At 35.5% G+C, this 24218-nt stretch overlaps 1 protein-coding gene across 15 annotated transcripts in view; it reads left to right on the forward strand.

Moving 5' to 3' along the window:
* LOC122401039 (phosphatidylinositol-binding clathrin assembly protein LAP) overlaps positions 1–24218 on the forward strand; it is a 61934-nt gene that overhangs the window by 22105 nt on the left and 15611 nt on the right. For 3 of the 15 annotated variants that reach the window (XM_043402929.1, XM_043402921.1, XM_043402923.1), the window contains exons 3-14: positions 4307–4379; positions 5442–5456; positions 7913–8015; positions 9012–9220; positions 9302–9408; positions 9481–9522; positions 11809–11903; positions 15469–15634; positions 18184–18306; positions 18379–18508; positions 18625–18711; positions 20171–20881. In XM_043402929.1, coding sequence (XP_043258864.1) covers positions 4307–4379; positions 5442–5456; positions 7913–8015; positions 9012–9220; positions 9302–9408; positions 9481–9522; positions 11809–11903; positions 15469–15634; positions 18184–18306; positions 18379–18508; positions 18625–18711; positions 20171–20881 — 1861 coding nt within the window. The remainder of the gene's footprint in view (positions 1–4306; positions 4380–5441; positions 5457–7912; positions 8016–9011; positions 9221–9301; positions 9409–9480; positions 9523–11808; positions 11904–15468; positions 15635–18183; positions 18307–18378; positions 18509–18624; positions 18712–20170; positions 20882–24218) is intronic. The other 12 variants (XM_043402931.1, XM_043402934.1, XM_043402933.1 and 9 more) reach the window with 9 other exon arrangements.

Genomic DNA, 24218 nt, shown 5'->3' on the forward strand with positions numbered 1-24218 from the left:
TAATAGTAGACATTAATTGAATTCAAGTTTCTTTTTATGTAAAAATTTAAGCGGCCACGAGTCGGTACTATATTCTTATCTGCCCAATAATTAACCACGAGTTAAGCTTACTTATAAATTCCTGTATTTTTGTTAATAGAGATCAGAAAATATAAATATAGAAATTATAAGCATTTATTGTTTATGTATTTCATTAAATTATGTGCATGTATTTGAGCATGTATTCAAAACTACCAACATTATTAATGTTGTAGCAAATGGAATATCTAAAAATTGGATTTAAATAATGTATCAAACTAAAATGTTATTTATTTGTTTACACACAAGTTTCTAAAAGATTCATTTTTATTTCTATCCTCTTACTAATGTTTAATCAACCTTTCAAGCATTCCTTTAGATAATAATATTATATTCCCAAAATCTGTGATGTCTTTTTATTAATACTTTTGTTATATTTCTCATAAATGACAATAATTAATTATTTGCACTGATTGGAGATATTAAAATTTGTCTATACAGGGTGTTCGGCCACCCGACGAAAATCAAGAATATCAATTTGACTGCGTGTCTTGACTGAGGCTTCGTTAAAATGTTATTAAAAAATTAAATTAAAAAATTCCAAATCGTCCTGAAAAAATTATTTTTGGTTGCGGGGGTTGATTACAATCAGTTTTGGTGAATAGACATATACCCGAAATCCTACTCACTTTCGAGAAAAAAATTCTAGTAAGTGCCTAAATTTTTCGACGAAAAAAAATTTCAAATTGTTTTGAAAAAATTATTTTCGGTTGTGGAGGTCAATTACAATCATTTTTGGTGGATAGACATACCTCTGAAATCCTGCTCAATTTCAAGAAAAAAATTCAGTAAATGCAGAAATTTTTTGGCGAAATTGAAAAATTTCAAATCATCTTGAAAAAATTATTTTTAGTTGTATGGGTGAATTACAATTATTAATTGGTGAATAGACATACCCCTGGAATCCTACTTACTTTTGAGAAAAAAATTCGAGAAGGCGTGAAATTTTTCGATAAAATTAAAAAATTTCAAATTATCTTGAAAAAATTATTTTTATTTGTGGGGGTCAATTACAATTATTTTTGGTGAATAGACATACCCCCGAAATCCTACCCACTTTCGAGAAAAAAATTCTAGTAGGTGCTGAAACTTTTCGGCGAAAAAATTTTTTTCAAATCGTTCAAAAAAATTATTTTCAATTGCAGAGGTCAATTACAATCATTTTTTATCATTACACATACCCTCGAAATCTTGTGCATTTTCTAGAAAAAAAATTCAGTAGGGGCGGAACTTTAAACGTTAATAACTTTTTAACGCAGTCCCAATTAACAAATTGGTATTCTTGAGTTTCGTCCTATTTTGGCCTCTGGAATCTCCCATTAAAAGTTTTCCCAAGGGTGATCGAGCACCCTGTGTATCAGTAAACATATATCTAAAGAAATTTTCGTTTATTTTACATGAAATAAAAGCAAAAATAATATACTGTAAAACTATTTTTGATGACATCAATTTTGTGCATAGTAATATACTGTTTCTATTATTTATAATATACTGCCCTGGTATTTTAAGCCGGCCAGTTATATATTTGTTCATTTACCTTAAATTCTAGTTTGGCTGAAGCTTGTAGCGTGGAAGTTGTGTGTGAAATTTATGCTCGGGTCACCTGGCAACTGTTGTAATGCGACACATGCCTCGTAACATGACGTCTGTAATATCCAAACATCGACAAACTGTTGTGTGTCGAAGACTTTGTACTTTCCCGAAGTTTTAATAATTTTCTTGTGGTTTTCAAATGGACATAAAGACATGAACAAGTATGAAGTCGTTCCATAAATTCGTTCCATTCGTCTTTCTCAGACTACACAAGATACTCCAAGCAGTTTCCTTACATTTTCAATTCATTTTAACCGTATTTCTCGATGTTAATATTCACTGTACACGTTACTCAGAAAAGTCAATTGCGAAACTTTTGTTACTTGATTAGTTATTTCCATAAAAATATGAAACTGATCACGCTTCGTCACCTGTATCCACAGTGAGCGACCTTTGCCGTACTTGTCACGTAATTATAGAAAATGATCTACGCGGGTACTAGATCCATTAATCTTGTTTCCTACTTTTTTGCTCTTTCCGAGCTAAGGATAATGCAAACCCGAGGAAAAGCATGTTTTTATACGAATTTCGCACTTGGTCGAAAGTTCAATGTTTCTGTTTCTAAAATGAGGAGAACACGCGAGTTCGGAAGGTTTTCGTTGCTAAAATATATTCATGGAATAAGTAAACTTTTGATAGTAATTAATGGTGTTCCTATAGAAATTTCACGTTCATCGTGGATGAATTGTGAAACTGCTTTGAACGAAATATAAAAAATGTCTCTGACCGGCGAAGAGTAAATGGATCCAAGGATTTCTTTCTTCACGGTCCCCGTAGTGAATCGCAGCAGACTGCTCGTACGAGGTTCAGAGAGTATTATTTACATTAGTTCAGAGGTCGTCTAACTCATTTCAGGTTCAGTAATGAGTCGAAGGGGGGAAGTGTCGTCGCCCTTGCGCGAATGTGTCACGGGATCGAATAGTCTAGATCGGAATAAAGCCGTTTACATTTCGCTCCTGCGGTTCGACGGAATCGGAAATATTAGGTTGGGGAAAAAGAAATCCATTATTTTTGCGTGAACTTCAAGACTTTATTTAACATGTTTCGGATTTTCCGATTTGGGTCAAATATGCGCCGTTTTGTTCTATAATTTATTGCCATTTTAAAGGTAGCTTCATAATGCCTCTGTCATAGAAATCTTGGTTCTTATTGGCGAAAAACTCTAGTAACCGATTTTCACAATATTCTCTTGATGCCAATTTCTTATCACTCAGGAAGTTTTGCAATGCGAGAAAAAGATGGTAATCACTTGGTGCCAGGTCCGGACTATATGGTGGATGCATTAAAATTTCTCAACCAAGCTCCCGGAGTTTCTGGCGAGTCACTATAGACGCGTGTGGCCTGGCGTTGTCCTGCTGGAACACAACACCTCTTCTGTTGGCCAATTCTGGCCGTTTCTGGTCAATCGCTAGCTTCAAACGGTCCAGTTGTTGACAGTAGAGATTCGAATTTAGTGTTGGGCCATATAGAAGGAACTCATAATAAATGATTCCTTTTCAGTCCCACCAAATGCACAGCAGAACCTTCCTGGCCGTTAGTCCTGGTTTGGCCACCGTTTGAGCTGCTTCACCGCGCTTTGACCACGATCGTTTTCGCACAATATTGTCGTATGTGACCCATTTCTCATCCCCAGTCACCATCCGTTTAAGAAATGGGTCGATTTCATTCCGTTTGACTAAGGCTTCGCAGATGGAAATTCAATCCATCATGTTTTTTTGTGTTAATTGTTGTAGCACCCAAACATCGAGCTTCTTTTTGAATCCAGCTTTGTGCAAATGGTTTAAAACTGTTTTATGGTCGATCTTTAGCTCCTGGGCGATGCTACGACTACTAACATGCCGGTCAACTTCGATTATTTCTGTAATTTTATCGACATTTTCGACGACGGACCTGCCTGTGCGAGGTGCATCTTTGGCATCAGAAATACCTGAACGGAATCGACGAAACCAAAATTGCACGTAATTAGCCGTTACAGTATAGGGGCCATAAACACTATTTACAATTTCAGCCGCCTGGCTTGCATTTTCGCCTGTATCAACGAAAAACTATAAAATGTACCGAATTTTCTCTTTCTTGACTTCCATTTTTAACACCCTGTAACTCACAACTGAATAGACCAAATAAAAAACAACAAAAGAAATTTTTTAGTGTGAAATGTCACCTTGCAAAGAGCATAAATCTAAAATTGTTTGATCGATAATTTACGAGATATCGATCACTACAGACATCTACCGACAAAATAATGGATTTCTTTTCCCCCAACCTAATATTAATACTAAGAATCGTTTTTATGAAAAATTGTCGTTATCGCGAACGATTCGACAAAACTTTTAATAAGCGCACGACGCTTCGAATAAACAATATTGTAATGTAATTGATAATTCAGTATGACCCCGGTCGATAAACTAGGGGCAATTGTAGATAGTTAAATAGAGATTTCTTTGAACGGACGAAGTCGCTGGGTAAAGATAAAACGAGTGCATGCGTGAAATCGTGAACTCTCCGACGAAGGAGAAAAAGTGGAAGACGTTGATCGACATTTTGATACTTCTACTCTTTGTTATTTTTTTTTTTTTTATTTTATAATAAAATAACCCCTTGCGATATTAACGGTCCAATGAACTTTCTGTTGCAGAGGTTTATGCAGTATCTGGCATCCACCAGCACGTTTCAGCTCAGTAATTTTCTTGATAAAAGCGGCGTGCAAGGTGATCACGTTGTTTATAAAAAAAAAAGTCCTCTCGAATTAACTTCTATTGAGTGGTTCAATTAAACGATTGATTCCGACGATCCCCTTTGTCAGCGTTCAAATGAATCTGAATAGGCGAACTCTAGAATTAAATGTAACGCGATAACAATGATATCGTATTGGACATTAGAGGAGAATTCGATAAAAGCGCAGACACGGTTGAACCGCTCAAACTGGCATGCAGTATTTAGTTTTTCTCTCTCTTATCGTTTATTCTTTTCTTAGAAAAATATTAACAATTCCGATTAGGGGCGATATTAAGTTACTGGGAATGCAGCACGCACGCGGGCACAAATACCACAAAGTACTAATCATTTCTACGATTCTGTTTAACATTACTGTTGCACCTTACACGTGTACTTAACATTCGATCACGTATATATTACACGAAATGCACTGATTGCAGTTTGAGCATTAATGATTATTATTTAACCGTATCGGATCCAGGTTTGTTTAAAGTTTTGTTACAGTATTACCAGTTGACTCTATATAACCGAATTCTGAAATACATTTAAATATTCGTAAGTTTAAAAATTATCAGATGCATTTATAGAAATCATTGAAATAAAGAAAGAATAATTTTGTATTTGAAATTAATTTTTAGATATGGAGGTGTTGCAGAGTTATAGTTATATAGGGTTAACCCTCAGCGGACTCAGGATCCATTTGGACCCATGCAAACGATGTTAATAATACTACCAAGTAAACTTGTATAATTAACGATGGTAATGAGGAATTGTGCAAATATAATGACGCAAAAATTAAGTCAAAGACTTAAGTATTGCAACGTTAAGTAATCAAATTCAAATTGGGGTCAAAGCGGACCCGGAGTCCGTCGTCCGAGGGTTAATGCGAACATTCTTGTCTTTCTAACCATGTATATATACCTTCGCTCTATCGAATCGGAGACTTAATAAGAAGTTCTTTCTGGCTAACTTCCTAGCATTGTGCAGCTATCTGTATCTGGCCTCTGTCTATGATTTACTAACCTGGAACTAATTTTCTCTCTATTTGGGCACAGCAGGAGCACGTATTGGTGAGTTACCATTCAATCGTACTCCTTTATCGATAGTCGAATGCCTTTAATACTATCTTCTTATCCAACCGCATGTAATGTATTACTTAATATTCTACGATGCAACGAACGAATGCAAATTTGTCGAATTTTAATCCTGAAACTGTTAACAACTGATCTTGTACCTTGAGATTGTACTGTAAAAAATTACAAAATTTTTCCTGTCAGTTGCACGTTAAATTTATGGTTTAGTTTACACAGGGCGATTTTATAAATTAAAATGACATGAAAATTATTATTATGTATAACGAAAATGTATGAAGTGTGGTGTTTTGCTGATTCTGTCCCCTTTGAAAGCATTTAACTCTTATTTAAACCATTTTTATACAGTGGATAGTTTACGAAAAATTCCCATTTATTATTTATTTTTTAAAAAGTTATCTATTTTGTCGAATTTTAGACTTTTACATTGCCACTTTTTCTTTTAAATAAAAACAGTTTTACAGTGAATAGGATCTTGTAGAACCATAGTATCCAAATTTTTATCGTTTCATTACTTGTTTGGAAACATTTGGCGTTAAGTTTTCAATCTTTGGATTAGATACAAAATTTTTAAGAAATTAATAAACAGAGTACTCAAGATTTGAAAGTTATTTGAAAAAAGGTGGCCATTTTGATAAGACAAGTAGCAATTTAAGTCTTTATTATTTTTAAGCTGGTTTTTTTCATGTATAATAAAGGGTATTTGGCCATACCTGGAAAAAATTGTAATGGAAGATTCTAGAGGCCAAAATAACATGAGAATCAAGAATACCAATTTGTTGATGGAGGCTTCATTAAAAAGTTATTAAAAAATTAAATTAAAAAATTTCAAATCATTCTGGAAAAATAATTCATAACTAGGGGGGTCAATTACAATCATTTTTTGTCATTACACATACCCCCGAAATCCTACCCACTTTCTAGAAAAAAATTCCAATAAGTAAACAAATTTTCGGGGAAATTAAAATATTTGAAATCGTTTTAAAAAAATTATTTTAGGTTGCAGGGGTCAATTATAATCATTTTTGGTCAATAGACATACCACCGAATTCCTACCCATTTTCGAAAAAAAATTCGAGAGTGCTGAAATTTTTCGACAAAATTAAAAAATTTCAAATCATATTAGAAAAATTATATTTAGTTACAAGGGTTAATTACAAGCATTTTTGGTCATTAAACATACCCTCGAAATCCTACCCATTTTCGAGAAAAGAATTCTAGAGTGCTGAAATTTTTCGACAAAATTAAAAAATTTCAAATCATATTAAAAAAATTATATTTAGTTACAAGGGTTAATTACAAGCATTTTTGATCATTAAACCTACCCTCGAAATCCTACCCATTTTCGAGAAAAAAATTCGAGAGTGCTGAAATTTATCGACAAAATTAAAAAATTTCAAATCATATTAAAAAAATTATATTTAGTGTGAGGGGTCAATTACAAGCATTTTTGGTTATTAAACATACCCTCGAAATTTTACCCATTTTCGAGAAAAAAATTCGAGTAGGTACTAAAATTTTTAGACGAAATTAAAAAATTTCAAATCATACTAAAAAAATTATATTTAGTGAGAGGGGTCAATTACAAGCATTTTTGGTGAATAGACCTACTACCGAAATCCCACCCATTTTCTAAAAAAAAATTCAGTACAGACGGGACTTTAAACGTTAATAACTTTGTAACGAAGCCTCCATCAATAAATTAGTATTCTTGATTTTCGTCTTATTTTGGCCTCTAGAATCCCCCATTCATGCCGAACACCTTGTATGTACACTATACACTGTAATAATGTGATCCTATAACATATAACATTCAACTGTTATTAAACTTTTGAGCGGTAGTCAATTTTCAGGAATTGAATAAAAAAAATATCGAGTTTTTGAAGATTTCAATTCAGAACAATCACTTAAAACCGCCCTGTGTACGCGCGTGGGTATATTAAATCGGTCAGATATTCTCTGGGGGAATCAACGGTCCTGGGATTTTCTATTCTAATTACGTTGATAACACCCAGGTGGTTTTTCCCCCACGCGCATCACATTCTCATTTTTACACGCCCTTCGTAGGGGAGACCGAGACGAATCCTATTCACCGTTTACGTGTGTCGCGCACTCGTTTCGTATTCGGACAGAAAGCGTGTCAGGATCGATAGTTTTTAATAACGCATCCACGTTTGCACTTGCGTTGCACTTGCACGCACCCGAGTCGTTTGCAACTGCACCTGTTTCCGATTCGTCTCGATCTCCCGGCTCTGGCGAGACGATCCCCATTTACAATGCGATCTTTATTTCCCCCCCGTTCGATTGTTCGTCGAAATTTTCTTTATTCCGTTTTATTTCCAACGAGCGTTACGCAATGCCCATCCATCGCAATAGTTTCTCCTTCGTTGCGACATTGCCTCTTATAATGAATAACTGTGTCTTTTGTTCGTCAGGCTACGACATGTCGCCGTTCATCAGGCGGTACACAAAGTATCTCAACGAAAAGGCGCTCTCCTACAGGACCGTGGCGTTCGATTTCTGCAAAATGAAGAGAGGGTAAGCATTATACTAACAAGAAAAATAAGGATCGTATCGAATAACTAGAAATTTACTGTTACTTTTTCATTTTCAGTTCGATTATTAGATCAGTAGGTGGTATTGAAAACAATAGAGCACGTTTGTTGCTCACTATACAGGGTTGTCGATCACCCCTGGAAAAAATTTTAATGGGAGATTCTGGAGGCCAAAATAAGACGAAAATCAAGAATACCAATTTGTTGATCGAGGCTTCGTTAAATAGTTATTAACGTTTAAAGTTCCGAGTGAGAACCGCTATGATGCGCACGCAGCTGTTTGCAGACTGCCGTTCTACAAGCGGAACTTTAAACGTTAATAACTTTTTAATGAAGCCTCGATCAACAAATTGGTATTCTTGATTTTCGTCTTATTTTGGTCTCTAGAATATCACATTAATATTTTTCCCCGGGGGTAGTCAAACACCCTGCACAGTAAAAACAAAAGAATGTGTTAGTAGTTAAGTAAATAAAGAATATCTAATGTAAATTGAAAGTTGTCCTCAGCCTAGCGAGCAAAGAGAGAGAATATGTTAGTATTTAAGTGAATAAAGAACATGTCATGTAAATATGTAAACTGGAAATCGTCCAAAGCCCTTGTGAGCAAGGATTAAAATAATAACATAGGAAAACGTACACACGTTGAAGTGGTAAAACCTGTACGCAGAGTTTTCATTTCTCTTCCGTTACTCGAATAAAAGTCTATTCAACTCTGTCAACTATACCCGCTATCTATGGCTCGTGGTGATCGTTAGTGTCTTACCAACGGTCTGCTTTCTATTGAAACTAAAAGCTTCTACTTCCAATTTCGCGCGTTGCTACGTGACTATCCGTTCCATTTATCAACATAATGCAACGGATAAGACTCGCATGCAAGTATCAAGGCTGTGGGTTATATCGTATCGCGCGGTGTATTTTAAATTATAAAAATGTTATTTCGTTGATTTTCGTTTCGTTTCATTTATGATTTATGTTTCAGGAAGGAAGACGGCACCCTGCGCACAATGAACGCCGAGAAACTGTTGAAAACCTTGCCAGTCTTGCAGTCGCAGCTGGATGCGCTGCTGGAATTCGACTGCACTGCCAATGATCTCACAAACGGCGTTATAAACATGGCTTACATGCTTCTCTTCCGGGATTTGATTCGATTGTTCGCTTGCTACAACGACGGCATTATTAATCTGTTAGGTAGATCACCCAATTTTTCCATCTGTTTCATTTAAAAAGGATCGTTCGATATTCAATGGTGTCCGGTTCTTTGGATTTTAGAAAAGTATTTTGATATGAATAAGAAGCAGTGCCGCGAAGCTTTAGACTTGTACAAGAAGTTTCTCATACGAATGGATCGGGTCGGTGAATTCTTGAAGGTCGCCGAGGTCAGTTCGATGGTCATTTTTTAATTTCGAGCTCCGCTCGTTCCTAGCGAACTAATTCAATTTCCTTTGCAGAACGTCGGTATCGATAAAGGAGAGATACCTGATCTAACAAAGGTAATCAAGTAATTTTTTATTGTACAACTAGATTTCTTATCGCTATGACTAAAGTTGATACTCGACTGATCGATCGACTCGTCGAGCTAGTTGAAAGGTAACACTTTGACGAGTAAATTTTCTTAAAAAAATGCACAAGGTTGCTGTTTGATTGCATGCTTTGATTCTATGCTTTGTATAGAAATATAGAGTATCTTAAAAGTTACGTAAAAGTGGGCACCACATGGTTCCTTGTACAAAAATATGAAAAAAATATAAAATAATTTGTCTTCGTTCTGGCGCTCAGTTTTCGAGAAAATCGAGTTTAAAGGTCTGCTTCGTCTAATTGGTTTGCATATAGTGTTTTCAGGTGAGTCACGAGTCTAAGCAAGTATCTATGTATTTTACTATCTTGATCCAATGAACGATGACGCTGTTTAAAATAATTGACGGCGCAAGGCCTTTTTTTAAGGCGAAGATAATGTGCTTGCATTATTAGCATATCTTTCTTACACGACTTAATATTTATAGGAATACATTACTTTAATATTTTGTTGTTCCACTTTTTGCTTACATAATTGGTAGTAAGCACTTTGGTAAAGATTTAAATAATTGTTGACTTCGATTTGTTCGATGCAATTTCTTAATTTCTAAACAGTTTAAAAATGGTTCACCCTTAGTTTATAGTAATCTCGATAGTTGAGTTTAATAATTTTCAGTGATCAAATCCGGGTTATCTGGCACGTAATTGTAAAATTTGAATGTAAAACTTAATTTCACTGATTTTAGTCTTCGTCGTTGCTGCTATACTATTTTCTTGGCGATGGCTCTAAGTCTATGGTCATTTTTTCCGCAAATTATAAACGTGTTTTTATACAGGGTGTTCAACCACCCCCGGGAAAAATGTTAATGGGAGACTCTAGAGGCCAAAATAAGACGAAAATCAAGAATATGAATTTCTTCACTGAGGCTTCGTTAAAAAGTTATTAACAATTAAATTAAAAAATTTCAAATCATCTTAAAAAAATTATTTTTAGTTTTAAGGGTCAATTACAATTATTTTTGGTGAATAGACATACCCCCGAAATCCTACGCACTTACGAGGAAAAAATTCTTTACCGAAAACACAATGTCTGACCATGAATAAATGATTCCCCTGAAATTCGGCGAAATTGAAAAGTTTCAAATCGTTCTAAAAAAATTAATTTTGGTTGTGGGGGTCAATTACAATTATTTTTGGTGAAGGGACATACACTCGAATTCCTACGCACTTTCGAGAAAAAAATTCGAGTAGGTGCTGAAATTTTTCGGCGAAATTAAAAAACGTGAAATCGTTCTAAAAAAAATTATTTTTGGTTGCAGTGATCAATTACAATTATTTTTGGTCAATACACATAACCTCGAAATCCTACGTAGTTTCGAGAAAAAAATTTCTTATCAAAAATGTAATTTATGGCCAGAAATGTTGCCCGAAAATTTCATGTAAATCTTTGAAATGTCATAACTTCTGAACGGATTGGAGGATGTTAATGTTTCAAACGGCAAACAATGCGTATTTTGGTTAAGAATATGTAGAAATTCTAACAATATTAGAATACTTGAGCCTTGACCCCGTAAACTGAGAAAAACACCATGAAAATGGTCCAATTTTCAAACGACCATAACTCCTGTAATAGTGAATGTATCTCATTGAAATTTAGTAGTGAACTAGAGCTCATGAGTACCTACAAAAAAGTATTAAACAACTTTTTTGTAGAGCGTCAAATAAAATAACTAAAAATAAAAAACAAAGTTTTAAGAAAAATCGTAATTACTGAAATTTTTCGGCGAAAAAAAAATTGCAAATTAATTTGGAAAAATTATTTTCAGTTGCGGGGATTAATTACAATCATTTTTGGTGAATAGACATACCCCCGAATTCCTACGTCCTTTCCAGAAAAAAATTCTTTACCGAAAATATACTGTGTGGCCGGAAATGTTTTTATAACTTTTTAAGGGAGCCTCAATCAACAAATTAGTATCCTTGATTTTCGTCTTATTTTGGCTTCTAGAATCTCCCGTTAAAATTATATAAAAATATAGAAATATTATATAGTATATAATATTAAAAATATTAAAAAACAGAATTTCTGAACGTAGAAACTAGAAATTAATTAATATCTCCAATGGAATGTTACAAATGGGAAACAAACGTTTGGCCGTGTACTCGTCAAAGGGTTAATTGTTACTAATTTAATTAAAAGTTTGCTAAAATATTAACAGAGCGATTGTTTATAAAGTAATGTAAAAAAAATTGGAATTTTTCAGGCCCCAAGTAGCTTATTGGATGCGTTAGAGCAGCATCTTGCCTCGCTGGAAGGAAAGAAGGGTTCCGCGGCAAATACTCCCACGCAGTCTGCAAGGTATGCCGATTACAATTCATACAAATGTTTCAAATTTATGTTAATGTTCAGAGTAGGAATAAACTGATTAATTTTGAGGAATATTTTGCGATACCTAAACGCATTCATTTCTTAACAAATGTGAAAGGCAAACTGTGAAACAAGGTATTTCCATTCGAAGAGAACTTTTCTGTAGAATTTTGTGTCACAAATCGAAAAGCGCCGTTGCATCAATTAACAAAGATTAGGCATCCCATCAGACTTTTTCCTACGTTATTATTCTATTACAAATTCAACAACACAAAGATACAAATCCCATTTATCATCCGACCGATAATCATATTATTTCCTCGCAAAATGTTTTGTAAGTTGTAGGGTGAAAGGTAATGTTGGCATTTATTTTTTTATTGCTTGAAAAAAGAAAAATGTGCTTTTTCGTTCAAAGATCTTTTTCCCCATTTTTGTTCAAAAGAGTTACTTTACGTTGCAATTTTCGAGCCTGTTAAGTTTAAACCTAAATTTTGGTTTGCTTTGTTGTTTTTAAATACTGTGTGTTGTCATAGGAAACCTTTCGTGTTATATTGCGAGACGGAATCCGTTAACGGTTCGGGTTTGTACACGGCGTGGTTTGCACACGTCGTGCAATCGCAATTTTTTGTTTCGGTGATCGTACAGACGCGACTGTCGCAGAACGAAATGTATTCCACCTGTTCGTAATAAAGTTTTTTTTATTCTGTTTTACGTTATCTATGGCCACCCTTTCGATCACTGTGTATCTCCTATTGCTATCCTATTAACAATACTGTGAAGCATTCGAACATTTTGTTTTGTCCTGAAATCTATACTTTCGCAGACGTTTCACTTTGCTTGCCAAACAGTACCTTACTTTTTATTGCAAATAATTTTGCGTATTTTTATGTTGATTGCACGCATCGAGAATTTTTTGTTCAGTTCTTGCAAGAGAACGTCGAACTCACGCGCGCCCATTTTAATGAAATTTATAGAGGAGGTAGCTTTTGAAGAAAAATAAATTTCTTATGGAACCTTTTTTAAAGCAAACTACTATTTTTTTGGGCCATTTTAAATAGCAAAACTTTATTAAAACAACTCCGTGATACACACATTGGATTAAAAAATGATAACTAATCGTGACGAATACTTAAGTATAATTGATTGTTGCTTGAAGCGAATACAGCAGAAAAACATGATAGTTACAGGTAAGCTTCAGTTTTTTCAAATTTCATTGGGAGAGTAATAACGCAAACATTCAACCGTAAGGAAATAATAAGAATTTTCTAGAAATATGAACGAAGAGGAAGTGTCCCTGACTAAATTAGTTGTAAATGTCAATAAGTATTTCTTATTAATGATTACTTTCATAATATATACGAAGACCTTTATATTTTGTACGAAACTGTGACCGCCTGTAAAATTTGGACGATAGTGCATGTATAATGTATGTATAAAATGACCCTCTATACAGGGTGAAACATTTTAATGGGGGATTCTAGAGGCCAAAATAAGACGAAAATCAAGAATACCAATTTGTTGATGGAGGCGTTGTTAAAAAGCTATTAACGTTTAAAGTTCCGCCCGTACTGAATTTTTTTCTCGAAAATGCGCAGGATTTCGGGGGTATGTTTATTCACCAAAAATAATTGTAATTGATCCTCGCAACCGAAAATAATTTTTCCAACCCGATTTGAAATTTTTTTTTTCCGCCGGAAAATTACACATCTTCTCGAATTTTTTTCTAGAAAGTGGGTAGGATGTCTAGGGTATGTTTATTCACCAAAAATAATTATAATTAACCCCCGCAACCGAAAATAATTTTTCCAACCCGATTTGAAATTTTTTTTTCCGCCAGAAAATTACACACCTTCTCCAATTTTTTTCTAGAAAGTGGTTAGGATTTCGTGGGTATGTCTATTCACCAAAAATGATTGTAATTAACCCCCGCAACCGAAAATAATTTTTTCAAACCGATTTGAAATTTTTTTTTTCGTTGAAAAAGGCCCCTTAATTAGATTTTCGGTAAGGAATTTTTTTCTCGAAAATGCGTGGGATTTGGAGAATATGTGTATTCACCAAAAATGATCGTAATTGACCCTTGCGGCTGAAAATAATTTTTCCAGAACGATTTGAAATTTTTTAATTTAATATTTTTAATTGTTAATAACTTTTTAATGAAGCCTCCATCAACAAATTGGTATTCTTGATTTTCATCTAATTTTGGTCTCTAATATCACCACAGCCATCTAAAAGTGAAAAATAATGGATTTCTTTTTCCCCAACCTAATATTTTCATTTACAGACATAAATGGTTGTATACTATATTTGCGTATTTCCTTATTAAAGTCCATATAGCCAAAGTGTGTATTTTAATCTATAACATTAAACAAAAATATGTCGTCGCAATCGCTTGAGTTTATGATATTATTATTAAGATAAGATCACTAAAATATGTGTTGTCCCGTTAGATCACCGATTTGGATCATCGTGCGTCGTCTAGTTCTCAAGATACTCCAAAAATATGTTTCCATCACCCCCATTTTTGGGGCTATTTCCACCCTTCCAAAGTAGATGTCGGCCATTAAAAAAGACACGGGTTAAATACTTCTTCAAAAACTACTTCTCTCATAAGTTTCATCAAAATTGGCGAAGGACGGATTCGATATGTTTCCTGTTTATTTAACTATAGTTTTTAATAGTTCACGTCAAAAGTGCACCTTGCCGCGATCTAATTTAATAAATGTGTTTCATGGAATTTGCTTTGTACGACGTTGCGTAAATTGTTTAAATTTACGCGAGCAAAGAACATCCTCGAAGGCTAAATCTTTTCTATGCTCGGTAGTCTGTCAGTAGTCACGAGTACAAAGCGATCTTTTGTAATTACGAAATTCTGTCGCTATTCGTACGCTTTATTTTTCCGTCGTTGGATCAAACTGTTCGTACAAAATTGGTTTATAGTTTTCACATGTTGCACAAAACTTTTATTTTCTGATCGCGATTGTATTCGGTTTTATAGATCGATCGGTACTAGAAGCTAGGCAATATCTACTTTCTTGCACATAAGTAAATGTGTACATAAGTGTGTGTGCGCGCAAGTGTGTCGTAGCAGTAGCAAAACATGAATATACCTATTTTTTTTTTTTTTTTTTTATATATTATTGTTTCGTTTCCATTGTAAAACACACATTAGGTAGTACGAGTCAAAGTAATTGCTTGTGTGATTCCGTTTCAAAAGGAACGTTGTAGTCAGCTATCAAGCGGAAGATTTGTAAAAAAAAAAAAAAAAAGATGGGTCTGCGGAAAAGAAAGCTAGCGTCACGCATGTGTGTCCGCGGCGAATGTATGGGTGTATGGGAGCACTGAGTAGTTGAACTTTTACACATCGTCATATCTTTATGCGTATTACACCGTTTCTTTGTTTTTTTGTTTGTCTTCTCCTTTGTTTTCAATGATCAACGTTCCTTTTCGCTCCTTCGGCCACACTCGTCTACGCTGAAACGGCTTTTCCTCCTTTCCTCTGTGAATCCACCCACTCCATCGAGACATATCCATTGCCCTATCATTACCCAAGCAGCAATAGAACGAATGTAAAGTCGGGAGTGTCCGCCCTGTCTTCCACCAGTACTGCGTTTGGAACAGCAGCCAGTAATAACCTCGACCACACCGGAAATGGACATATCGACGAAGCGTTGCGACAGCAGGCCCTCGCGGAAGAGGAGGCCGCCATGAATCAGTACAAGGTACTAAAATATTTCGTTCTGGCGGAACTACTGGGCGACGTAATCGTAACCTGATTTATTAGATCTACACCGAGCTAATCGAAGATTTTTCAGCGGAGGGAGATGCAACTCCATTTTTTAGTTACGATATGTGAAGGTATGATTCCACTGAGGCAACACTATGCGACTTGTAACATGCCACTTGTCGTTCGGTAACACTATGCGACCTGTAGCATGCTACTTGTCATTAACTGACGACATTGCTCGACATGTTCAATCTTGTCGATTCGACAAAACAATATCAAATAATCCCGCATTTCTTTATTTCGGAAAGGAAACAAATGAATGTGTAGCAAATACACATGTCAAGTGTCTACATAACGTCGATTTCATGTTGCATGCTACATGTTGCCTCAGTGGAATCACGCCTTAATATACTGCATTGTTTGTTGCAAATTTTGAACATGCACCCGTATAGGACGATGACGAATAGGTACAAAGACAATGTAATTTTTTAATCCCTGCATAAATTTCCAATTTTGTATCGAGCTTGGAATGCAAATGTCTCGCTGTACGATGTCTCTTGTATCTGTTCATCCAGGGAGCCTTCTCAGTCGATTGCAAATGTCGGATAGTTTTGGAATAGAGCACGTTGAATATTTCTGCAAGGTTTCGTGTAGTTTGGCGCGTTCGAGACTCGATTAAACTCTTTTATCTTATCGTCGTAGATAGCGGTTTCTGGTCGACCACGTGGCTCCCTATGAAGACTTATATTGTTTGTTTATCAACCTTCACAGCATACTTCAAGTTTTGAGTTGATAAATTGGATACATTGTGTTCAAGTAATTAAACAAGAAAATTACAGGAATTTTGATTTTATTCGGTGTTCATTTAATGATAGAGTGCAATTTCCATGCTTTAAGATTTTCAGGGCAGATAGTATCCTCTAAGAAGCGTTTTTTATGTTATCGATGACAATAGATATTGTCACGTGCAAAATATAACGGATGTTCACATTTATAAACCCCATCTAATAAAAACTTTCAAACACTTTGTGCTTAAATCAAAAAATATACAGGGTGTTGTGCCACCCCTGGGAAAAATGTCAATGGGATATCAATCAATGGGATATTCTAGAGGCCAAAATAAGATGAAAATCAAGAATATCAATTTGATGATTGAGGTTTCGTTAAAAAGTAATTAAAAAATTTCAAATCATTCTGGAAAAATTATTTTCGGTTTCGGGGGTTAAATACAATCGTTTTTTATGAATAGACATACCCCAGAAATCCTATGCACTTTTAAGGAAAAAAATCGAGTAGGTGCTGAAATTTTTTGGCGAAAAAAAATTCCAAGTCGTTCTGAAAAAATTATTTTCAGTTGCGGGGGTCAATTACAATTATTTTTGGTGAACTGACATATCCCTGAAATCCTACTTACTTTCGAGAAAAAAATTCGAGAAGGTGTGAAATTTTTCGATAAAATTAAAAGATTTCAAATCGTTCTAAAAAAATTATTTTTGTTTTTGGGGGTCAATTACAATCATTTTTGGTCAATGGATATACCCCCGAAATCCTATTTACTTTCGAGAAAAAAATTCGAGAAGGTGTGAAATTTGTCGAGAAAATTAAAAACTTTCATATCGCTCTGGAAAAATTATTTTTGGTTGCGAGGGTCAAATACAATCATTTTTCGTAAATACACATACCCCCGAAATCCTACCCACTTTCTAGAAAAAAATTCGAATAAGTAGACAAATTTTCGGCGAACTTAAAATATTTGAAATCGTTCTAAAAAAATTATTTTTGGTTGCGGGGGTCAAATACAATCATTTTTGGTGAATAGACATATCCCCGAAATTCTACGCACTTTCGAGAAAAAAATTCCTTACTAAAAATATCATTTCTGGCTAGAAATGGTTCCCTGAATTTTCATGCGTATGTTTAAAAAATCATAGCTTCCGGACGGATTGGTGAATTTTAACAATTCAAAATTCAAACAATGAAAAAATACACTCAATATATGTCTACTGACGGAACTTTAAACGTTAATAACTTTTTAACGAAGTCTCAATCAACAAATTGGTATTCCTAATTTTCGTCTTATTTTTGCCTCTAGAATCGCCCATTAAAATTTTTCTCAGAGGTGGCCGAACAACTTGTATTATAAACAATGTATTCGTACGTTTTTGTACCAAATACTTTTTACAAAGAAATGCTATTAATCTTGTTGTCTTGAAGAAATCGCAAATTCATACTTCATAAATATGTGTATATTAACAGGACAGAGATCTGCTAAAGTCCATTCTTTAACGTCTCAATTATATTATTCTTATTATTGTATTGTATCATTACGGTGCTACAATTATGCAACAACAAAATATCATTTGTTTATGATGTCTTCTCGTCTTTACTTTTTTAAAATTTATTTTGTATCGTACCTGAAATATTAAAAAATTGAAGTGGTGCTATAATTGTGCATCGCATTTGGGTATACGTAAGTCGTCAGTAGTTCTATCATTGATAGTCGGAATAGATTCTTCGGTGTTCGAACGTATCTCTGTTTTTCAGGCAAAAGTGCAATCCCTGACGACCGGCCCGAGCACAAATCCATTCCTCAGTTCGCCGACGAACAATGCCGATCAGCCAATCGTGGATTTGTTTGGAGCACCAACGGCGACAGCTGACAATCAGGTACCTGAACAGAGATTTCCCTCTAAGTTTATGCAGCCAAACCGACGCTGTCATTGAATAATTTGCTTTTAGTCGCAGAAAGCGTCAGACGATCTGCTCCAGTTAGCAGGCAATCCTTTCGCGGATATGTTTGGCGGTCCGCAGCCTGCACCTGCACAAACTGCACAAGCGCAGAACAATATGTGGATGACTAACGGTAACGGTAAATACAAGAATTGGTTTTATTCATTACCGTTTCATTCTTTGATTTCTATACACACCGTAATCGTTATCGTTTTTCTTTTGTTCCATTGATGCGTTTTATTTTTTGATTTGTAGGTTTCGCAGCAGCGCCACCAGCAAATAATAACTTTGTTACAGATAACAGTTTCTCTTCCGTGTTCGGTAATCAAGACTCTCAATCTGGTAAGTACCTCGACCACGTTTCGCATTCACACGAAAAGAAACGATTTTTACCTATATATCGCACTTGTCGAACAAATCTTGCACCGTTTCTTTCTCTGTCTTCACGTTAACATTGTACATATACATGACTCTTTCTCTTTATTGTGAAGGATATTTCGCTTAACGTTTTGTATCGTGTCTTCTGCATCTTATTAAATTGTCTAGACTCATAGACGATGCCTGTGCAAGTTAATCTACACTCGACGCTATCGGTAGGAATGCAATGAGAACATTCCTTTTGAGCATACATGAAGTAATTGAACAAAAGATTGCATTTATCACGAGTATCTTGCATAGTCACGACACCAATAGTTTGGTTCAAGTAACGCATTTGAACGCGAACTTGGGCACTGAATTACGGTGAATATTTATGTGCTTGGTGGTATGGGGCTGGTTAACTTCTCAAGTATCATAATGCGGTACTAATTATACTAAGAAGCATCGATGTTCTAGCTAGTTAAACTCTCTTAGAACTTTCCCGTTATATCGCGGATTTCATGTATTTATGGAATACACAAATGTGAATATGTTAATCGCGCGCAGAGTATGAGCGCATATTAATTTATCAAATACGTTTAACGAGCATCGATAGATCGATAATGTTTCCTTGTTATAAACGTATCTCGCTAAATCAGGGATAAGCTCGATTTACATTCTATTTAAAACAGAATTTGAATAACTCGATAAAGAAATTCAGTTAGAATAGATCGTATTTTATTTATTAAACTATTCAAACGCAAAGGCTTTTCATACTACAGATTAATTCAATAACGAAAAGGTGCTTTTATGTTTCTTTTAAATCTTTCAAAATTTGTGCAGTTATTATGAAAATGAGCATTAACGTACTCCATAAATACGCAAAATCTTTGGCGGAGTTGCATAGTAATTTCTCGTTATTAAATTAAAAGAATGTTAAAGTTTTTCAGATCTGACCGGCATCCAAGAGCGACGACTCAGCAGTATGAAGGCGCTTTGACGGAATGTGTATAGAATATTAGATAAACTCTTTTTAAAGGTACTTGTAATGGTATATTTTCGTAAAAAGGATGTGGAGATCTACCATCAGTGTACAATGTTGAAAAACAAAGTACAAAGACCCAGAAGTCTTGCGCTCTCCTTGCAAGTGTTAAGGGAAGTCCCACGTCAAAATGCTTTCGTACCTTTGCGTCGTCGTTCACGATAGATACAGCGAAAAACTTTAACTAAACAAAACTGATAAACTAAAAGACTGGTAAACGAATGTAGCAACGATGTTTCTTAACGCTCCTACACGCCGTCAGCCTAACAGTTTCATTACATCGAGCGTGCACGCTGTTTACAAGAACACGTCGATAACCGCCCAAGGCATACCCATACCCTGACGCAATTAACCAGCTGATTGCGTGAAAGCTAATCGAATGCACCTTGATTTCTGCGCAAGCTGGTGCTCCAGGAGCGGCCGGATCCGTACTGAATCCCTTCATGCCCGACTTCCCCTCCCTCGGTTCCCAGCCACCGCAGTCGAACGCAGCCGGTTTCGGTCTCTTCGAGCAGGGTGCCGCGGGCGCCGCGAACGCGTCGAGCGGCGGCGAGAGCCAACAGCAATCGCAGTCTGGCGACCTGTTCAGTGCTGGCGGCCAGGCAGATCTCTTTGGGGGCGACTCTGCAGTGCTCAAGACCACGGAGGGAGCCGCCGGGGACGGTGCCGGCGAGACGACGTCCTCTGCGGCTCTGGCCTCCGGTAAGTCCACTGCCACGCCGCCTCCCAGACCGCCGCCTCCCGCGACAGCAACGAACGGTACACCCAGACCCTCATCTCCGACAGTTCACGGAGCGGCGGTCGGGAAACCTGGCACAGGAACGACCGGTGGATCCGCCGCCGCCGCTCCTAGCAAGAGCGCGCTCGACGATTTGAACGATAGTATTCGTATGGCACTGGGCGGGTCTCCATCCCGACCGGCACCCGTCGCTCAGCAACATCCAGCCGCGCAACAAGCACAGCAACCGCCAAAGGGTTTCGGCATGTTCGATATGGCCGCTAATATGCCCGCCACCGGGCAACCCGTTGTGCCCGGCGGACCGATGCCCGGCTACGGTATCCCCACCCAAGTCCCGGCGGGGTACGGTTCCCCGGCGAAGCAGCCGATCTCAGGTGACGGGAATGCATTAGATGGTTCTTCTGCTGTTTGCATGCGAGAGGAGTCGGTGATGCTCGGAGGCTTTACAGGGCTACGTACTCATGGTGACTCGCGTATCCTGTTACGTTTTCGTACTTATTGCGATTGGCCAACCCCCCTCAGTACTCTAGATCTAGGTCAGTGATTTCCAAAGTAGGGCGGGCGATCCCTGAGAGGAACGTGAAAGAATGGTTTCGAAGGTCACCGCTTAGAGCACCGAGGGAAGGGAGTAGTACCATAGAATGCTTTTTGTACTGTCTGGCAGACCCAAACGATTCTATCAATAGTATTATAGTATTAACCCTTTGCACTCCGAATTATATTTCAATTTTGTTATTAGCAGCTCCCAACGCTTTTAAGTGTTTTATTTGAAATGTACATTAACTAAAATATAGGGCAATTTAAACAAACAGAGGAACAAATAAATTCAATTAAATACTGTTTTATTTCCACTATTGTTGTATTTTGTAATTTTCAAGTGTACGATATCTATTTGGTATGGATTTGACAAAATGTCGAGTCACATTCGACATAGGAGTGCAAAGGGTTAAGGGGCCATTCTACCTTGTAGGCACGAAAAATACATGTTTCTTTGTGATTTTTTTTTGCGGGCTATTAAAGAGCGATTAATTCCGTGTTTCGTAGATACATTTATTATATATTTAGCTATGTTTACGAATTTTTGCAACGCATAATATCTATTGATTACGCTGTTTTTGTTGATCAACAAACAACAGTTTTTATGAACGGCGCCCAGCTCCATATGTGATATCTCGCGAACAAGTTATCCGAAATCCAAAAACCAACGATATTCTTAATATAGACGAGTGTGGTTATAGCATGACCTAGGATCTTTTCAAAAGAACAAAAAATGGCAAAGTGGCAGCTATTTTACGAAAAAATACTGAATATTTTCATGTATTCGGCTGCCTTTTTGTTGATAAAAGAAAAAGTATTGCAGATATCGGAATTATCCTGGTTCATGTTATAGGGAGACTAGTTCTAAAGATACTGTATAAATTTCCTGTTGATATCTTGAATAGTTTTTCTGTTATCACTATATATAACTTCGTTAGTTTTCCGAATTTCAATTTAATATTTGGTAGATACATTTTCGAGACTACATACTAAAAGACAATGCAAAAAAAAAATTCGATTTTGTTAATCCCACAAAGTAGAAAGGCAACTTAAAGTTTTACGTCCAGTTATATATCCCTGCGCGTGGTACATGACAGCAGGCTATAATTTCGTTACTTTCTCAAATTTCAATTTAATATTTGGTAGATATATTTTCGAGACTACCTACTAAAAGACAATGCAAAAAAAAATTCGATTTTTTTTAATCCCACAAGGTAGAAAGGCCCCTTAAATAGATCAACGATATATTTTTAATTTTGGAAGTTAAGTTAATTTGAAAGTAATGGTCTTTATGTAACTATCGAGTAAACGATTAAGTGCTGTAATTGGTAAGATAGGTTGGTGCAGACACTTTGGATCTACTGCAATGAGAAAAATAGCGCTTATTAAATATTAATGGCTCGCCAGTTAAGTACAGTAGGGTATTTGCAGGGATTGAAAATGTTCTGCAAATAACTGTTCGAAACTGTTATAAATTATATATTAGTTCACTCTCATAAATCGGGTCGTTTTTTGACACTAAATTTAAGTATAGAATATTAGGTTGTCCCATGAATCTTTTTCGTTTTATTACTATGTCTTAGGTGTACAGAATTTTATACATGATACAAAATCATTGAAGTATGTACAGTGTTGGCAAAAGAGCGATAATCGCACAATATTATAGATACTAAATGACGAATAATTCGCAGTTGGTCTTACAATCGTACATTCATACTCTATTTATGATCAACATAACAATTTTCAAAACATAAACAGTTTGGAAATCACTGATCTAGATTATGTCCATGTAAAATGGTATTTTGGGGAATATCGTTACTTCAATTATATTTCGCTAGTGTATAATTAAAATTTTAATTGATCGGCTGATTATCTGCGTACTCCCGATGAATTTACATGGATATCTTAAGAGGGCAGTATGCTATTTTAGACCTGAACAAACTTAGTTTAATACATGAAGTGTATTCATTTTTAATTCGAAACAATACTTATTTTATCTAAAAGCATTGTATATAATATTTCATACATTCACTATTAAAGTATGTAAGATTGGTCAGAATGTACATCTAGCATATGTGACTGATAATTTAATATATCTAATTAATAATCTGCCTACCACTGTACATATTAAGACCAATCTATTTGAATATTTTATAAAATCGTTAATTTTTCGTATTTTGCAATATAAGGTACATTTCCAATACTATGTATTGTAATAGAATGCAAAAAAATTGATTTTTTAATCTGAAATTACAAGATAATAAAAATAATCTGCCTACCACTGTACATATTAAGACCAATCTATTTGAATATTCTGTAAAATCGTTAATTTTTCGTATTTTGCAATATAAGGTACATTTCCAACTCTATATACTCTAACAGAATGTAAAAAAATTGATTTCTTAATCTGAAATTACAAGACTGCCCTCTTATGATTTATAGTGGACTGACTGTTAAAACAGTTCAGACTAGTTTGCACCTGATTCTCTAGAATGACGAGTGGAAGCTCTAGTATACTTTCGTTTCTGAATTAGAATAGTATTTTATTTAACACGTTCGTTATAATTATTCAGATGGAAAACCATGAAATTAAAAAGCAACGAAATCAGTAAATAAACGATTATTTTAGTCATTGTACCTATGTAACTCATGGTAACGAACGTGTTAATTCCCAGATTAGCATTTCATCAATTTTTCACGAAGTTCTTTTCTGTCCGGTCATTGAATCGGGTGTGTAATAAAGTAGGCATAAGATATCTCATTCATGCATTATAGTTATAGTTTAGATTTAGATATTAGACTAATAACAGGAGGTCATCATGTTATAGTAGGGGGATTACAATAGTAGGGAAAACGATTACGTTATCATAGAAGTACATAATTCAAGAAGTACAGCATCACTGATTCTGATTCACTCTTTATTTATTTAAGTAGAAACAGTTATAAACATTAGTATACGTTTACGTATTTACTTGTATTTTCTCTAGCATGAGACTGTAGATTTGAAAAGGATATTGTACATTGTATATCATTTACTCGTTGCTTCGATAAATGCATTCGCCACACATTTTTATATTTAATTTAGTATAACTGTTAATTGAAAATTTGCTTTCTTCCTGTGTTTAATTCTCCGTGGCCCTATACTACAATTTTATCCGATATTGCCAGCAAAAA

This window comes from Colletes gigas, unplaced genomic scaffold (genome assembly GCF_013123115.1).
Source record: "Colletes gigas isolate AHSC1104 unplaced genomic scaffold, ASM1312311v1 Colletes_gigas_Sc00021, whole genome shotgun sequence".
Lineage (NCBI taxonomy): Eukaryota > Metazoa > Arthropoda > Insecta > Hymenoptera > Colletidae > Colletes > Colletes gigas.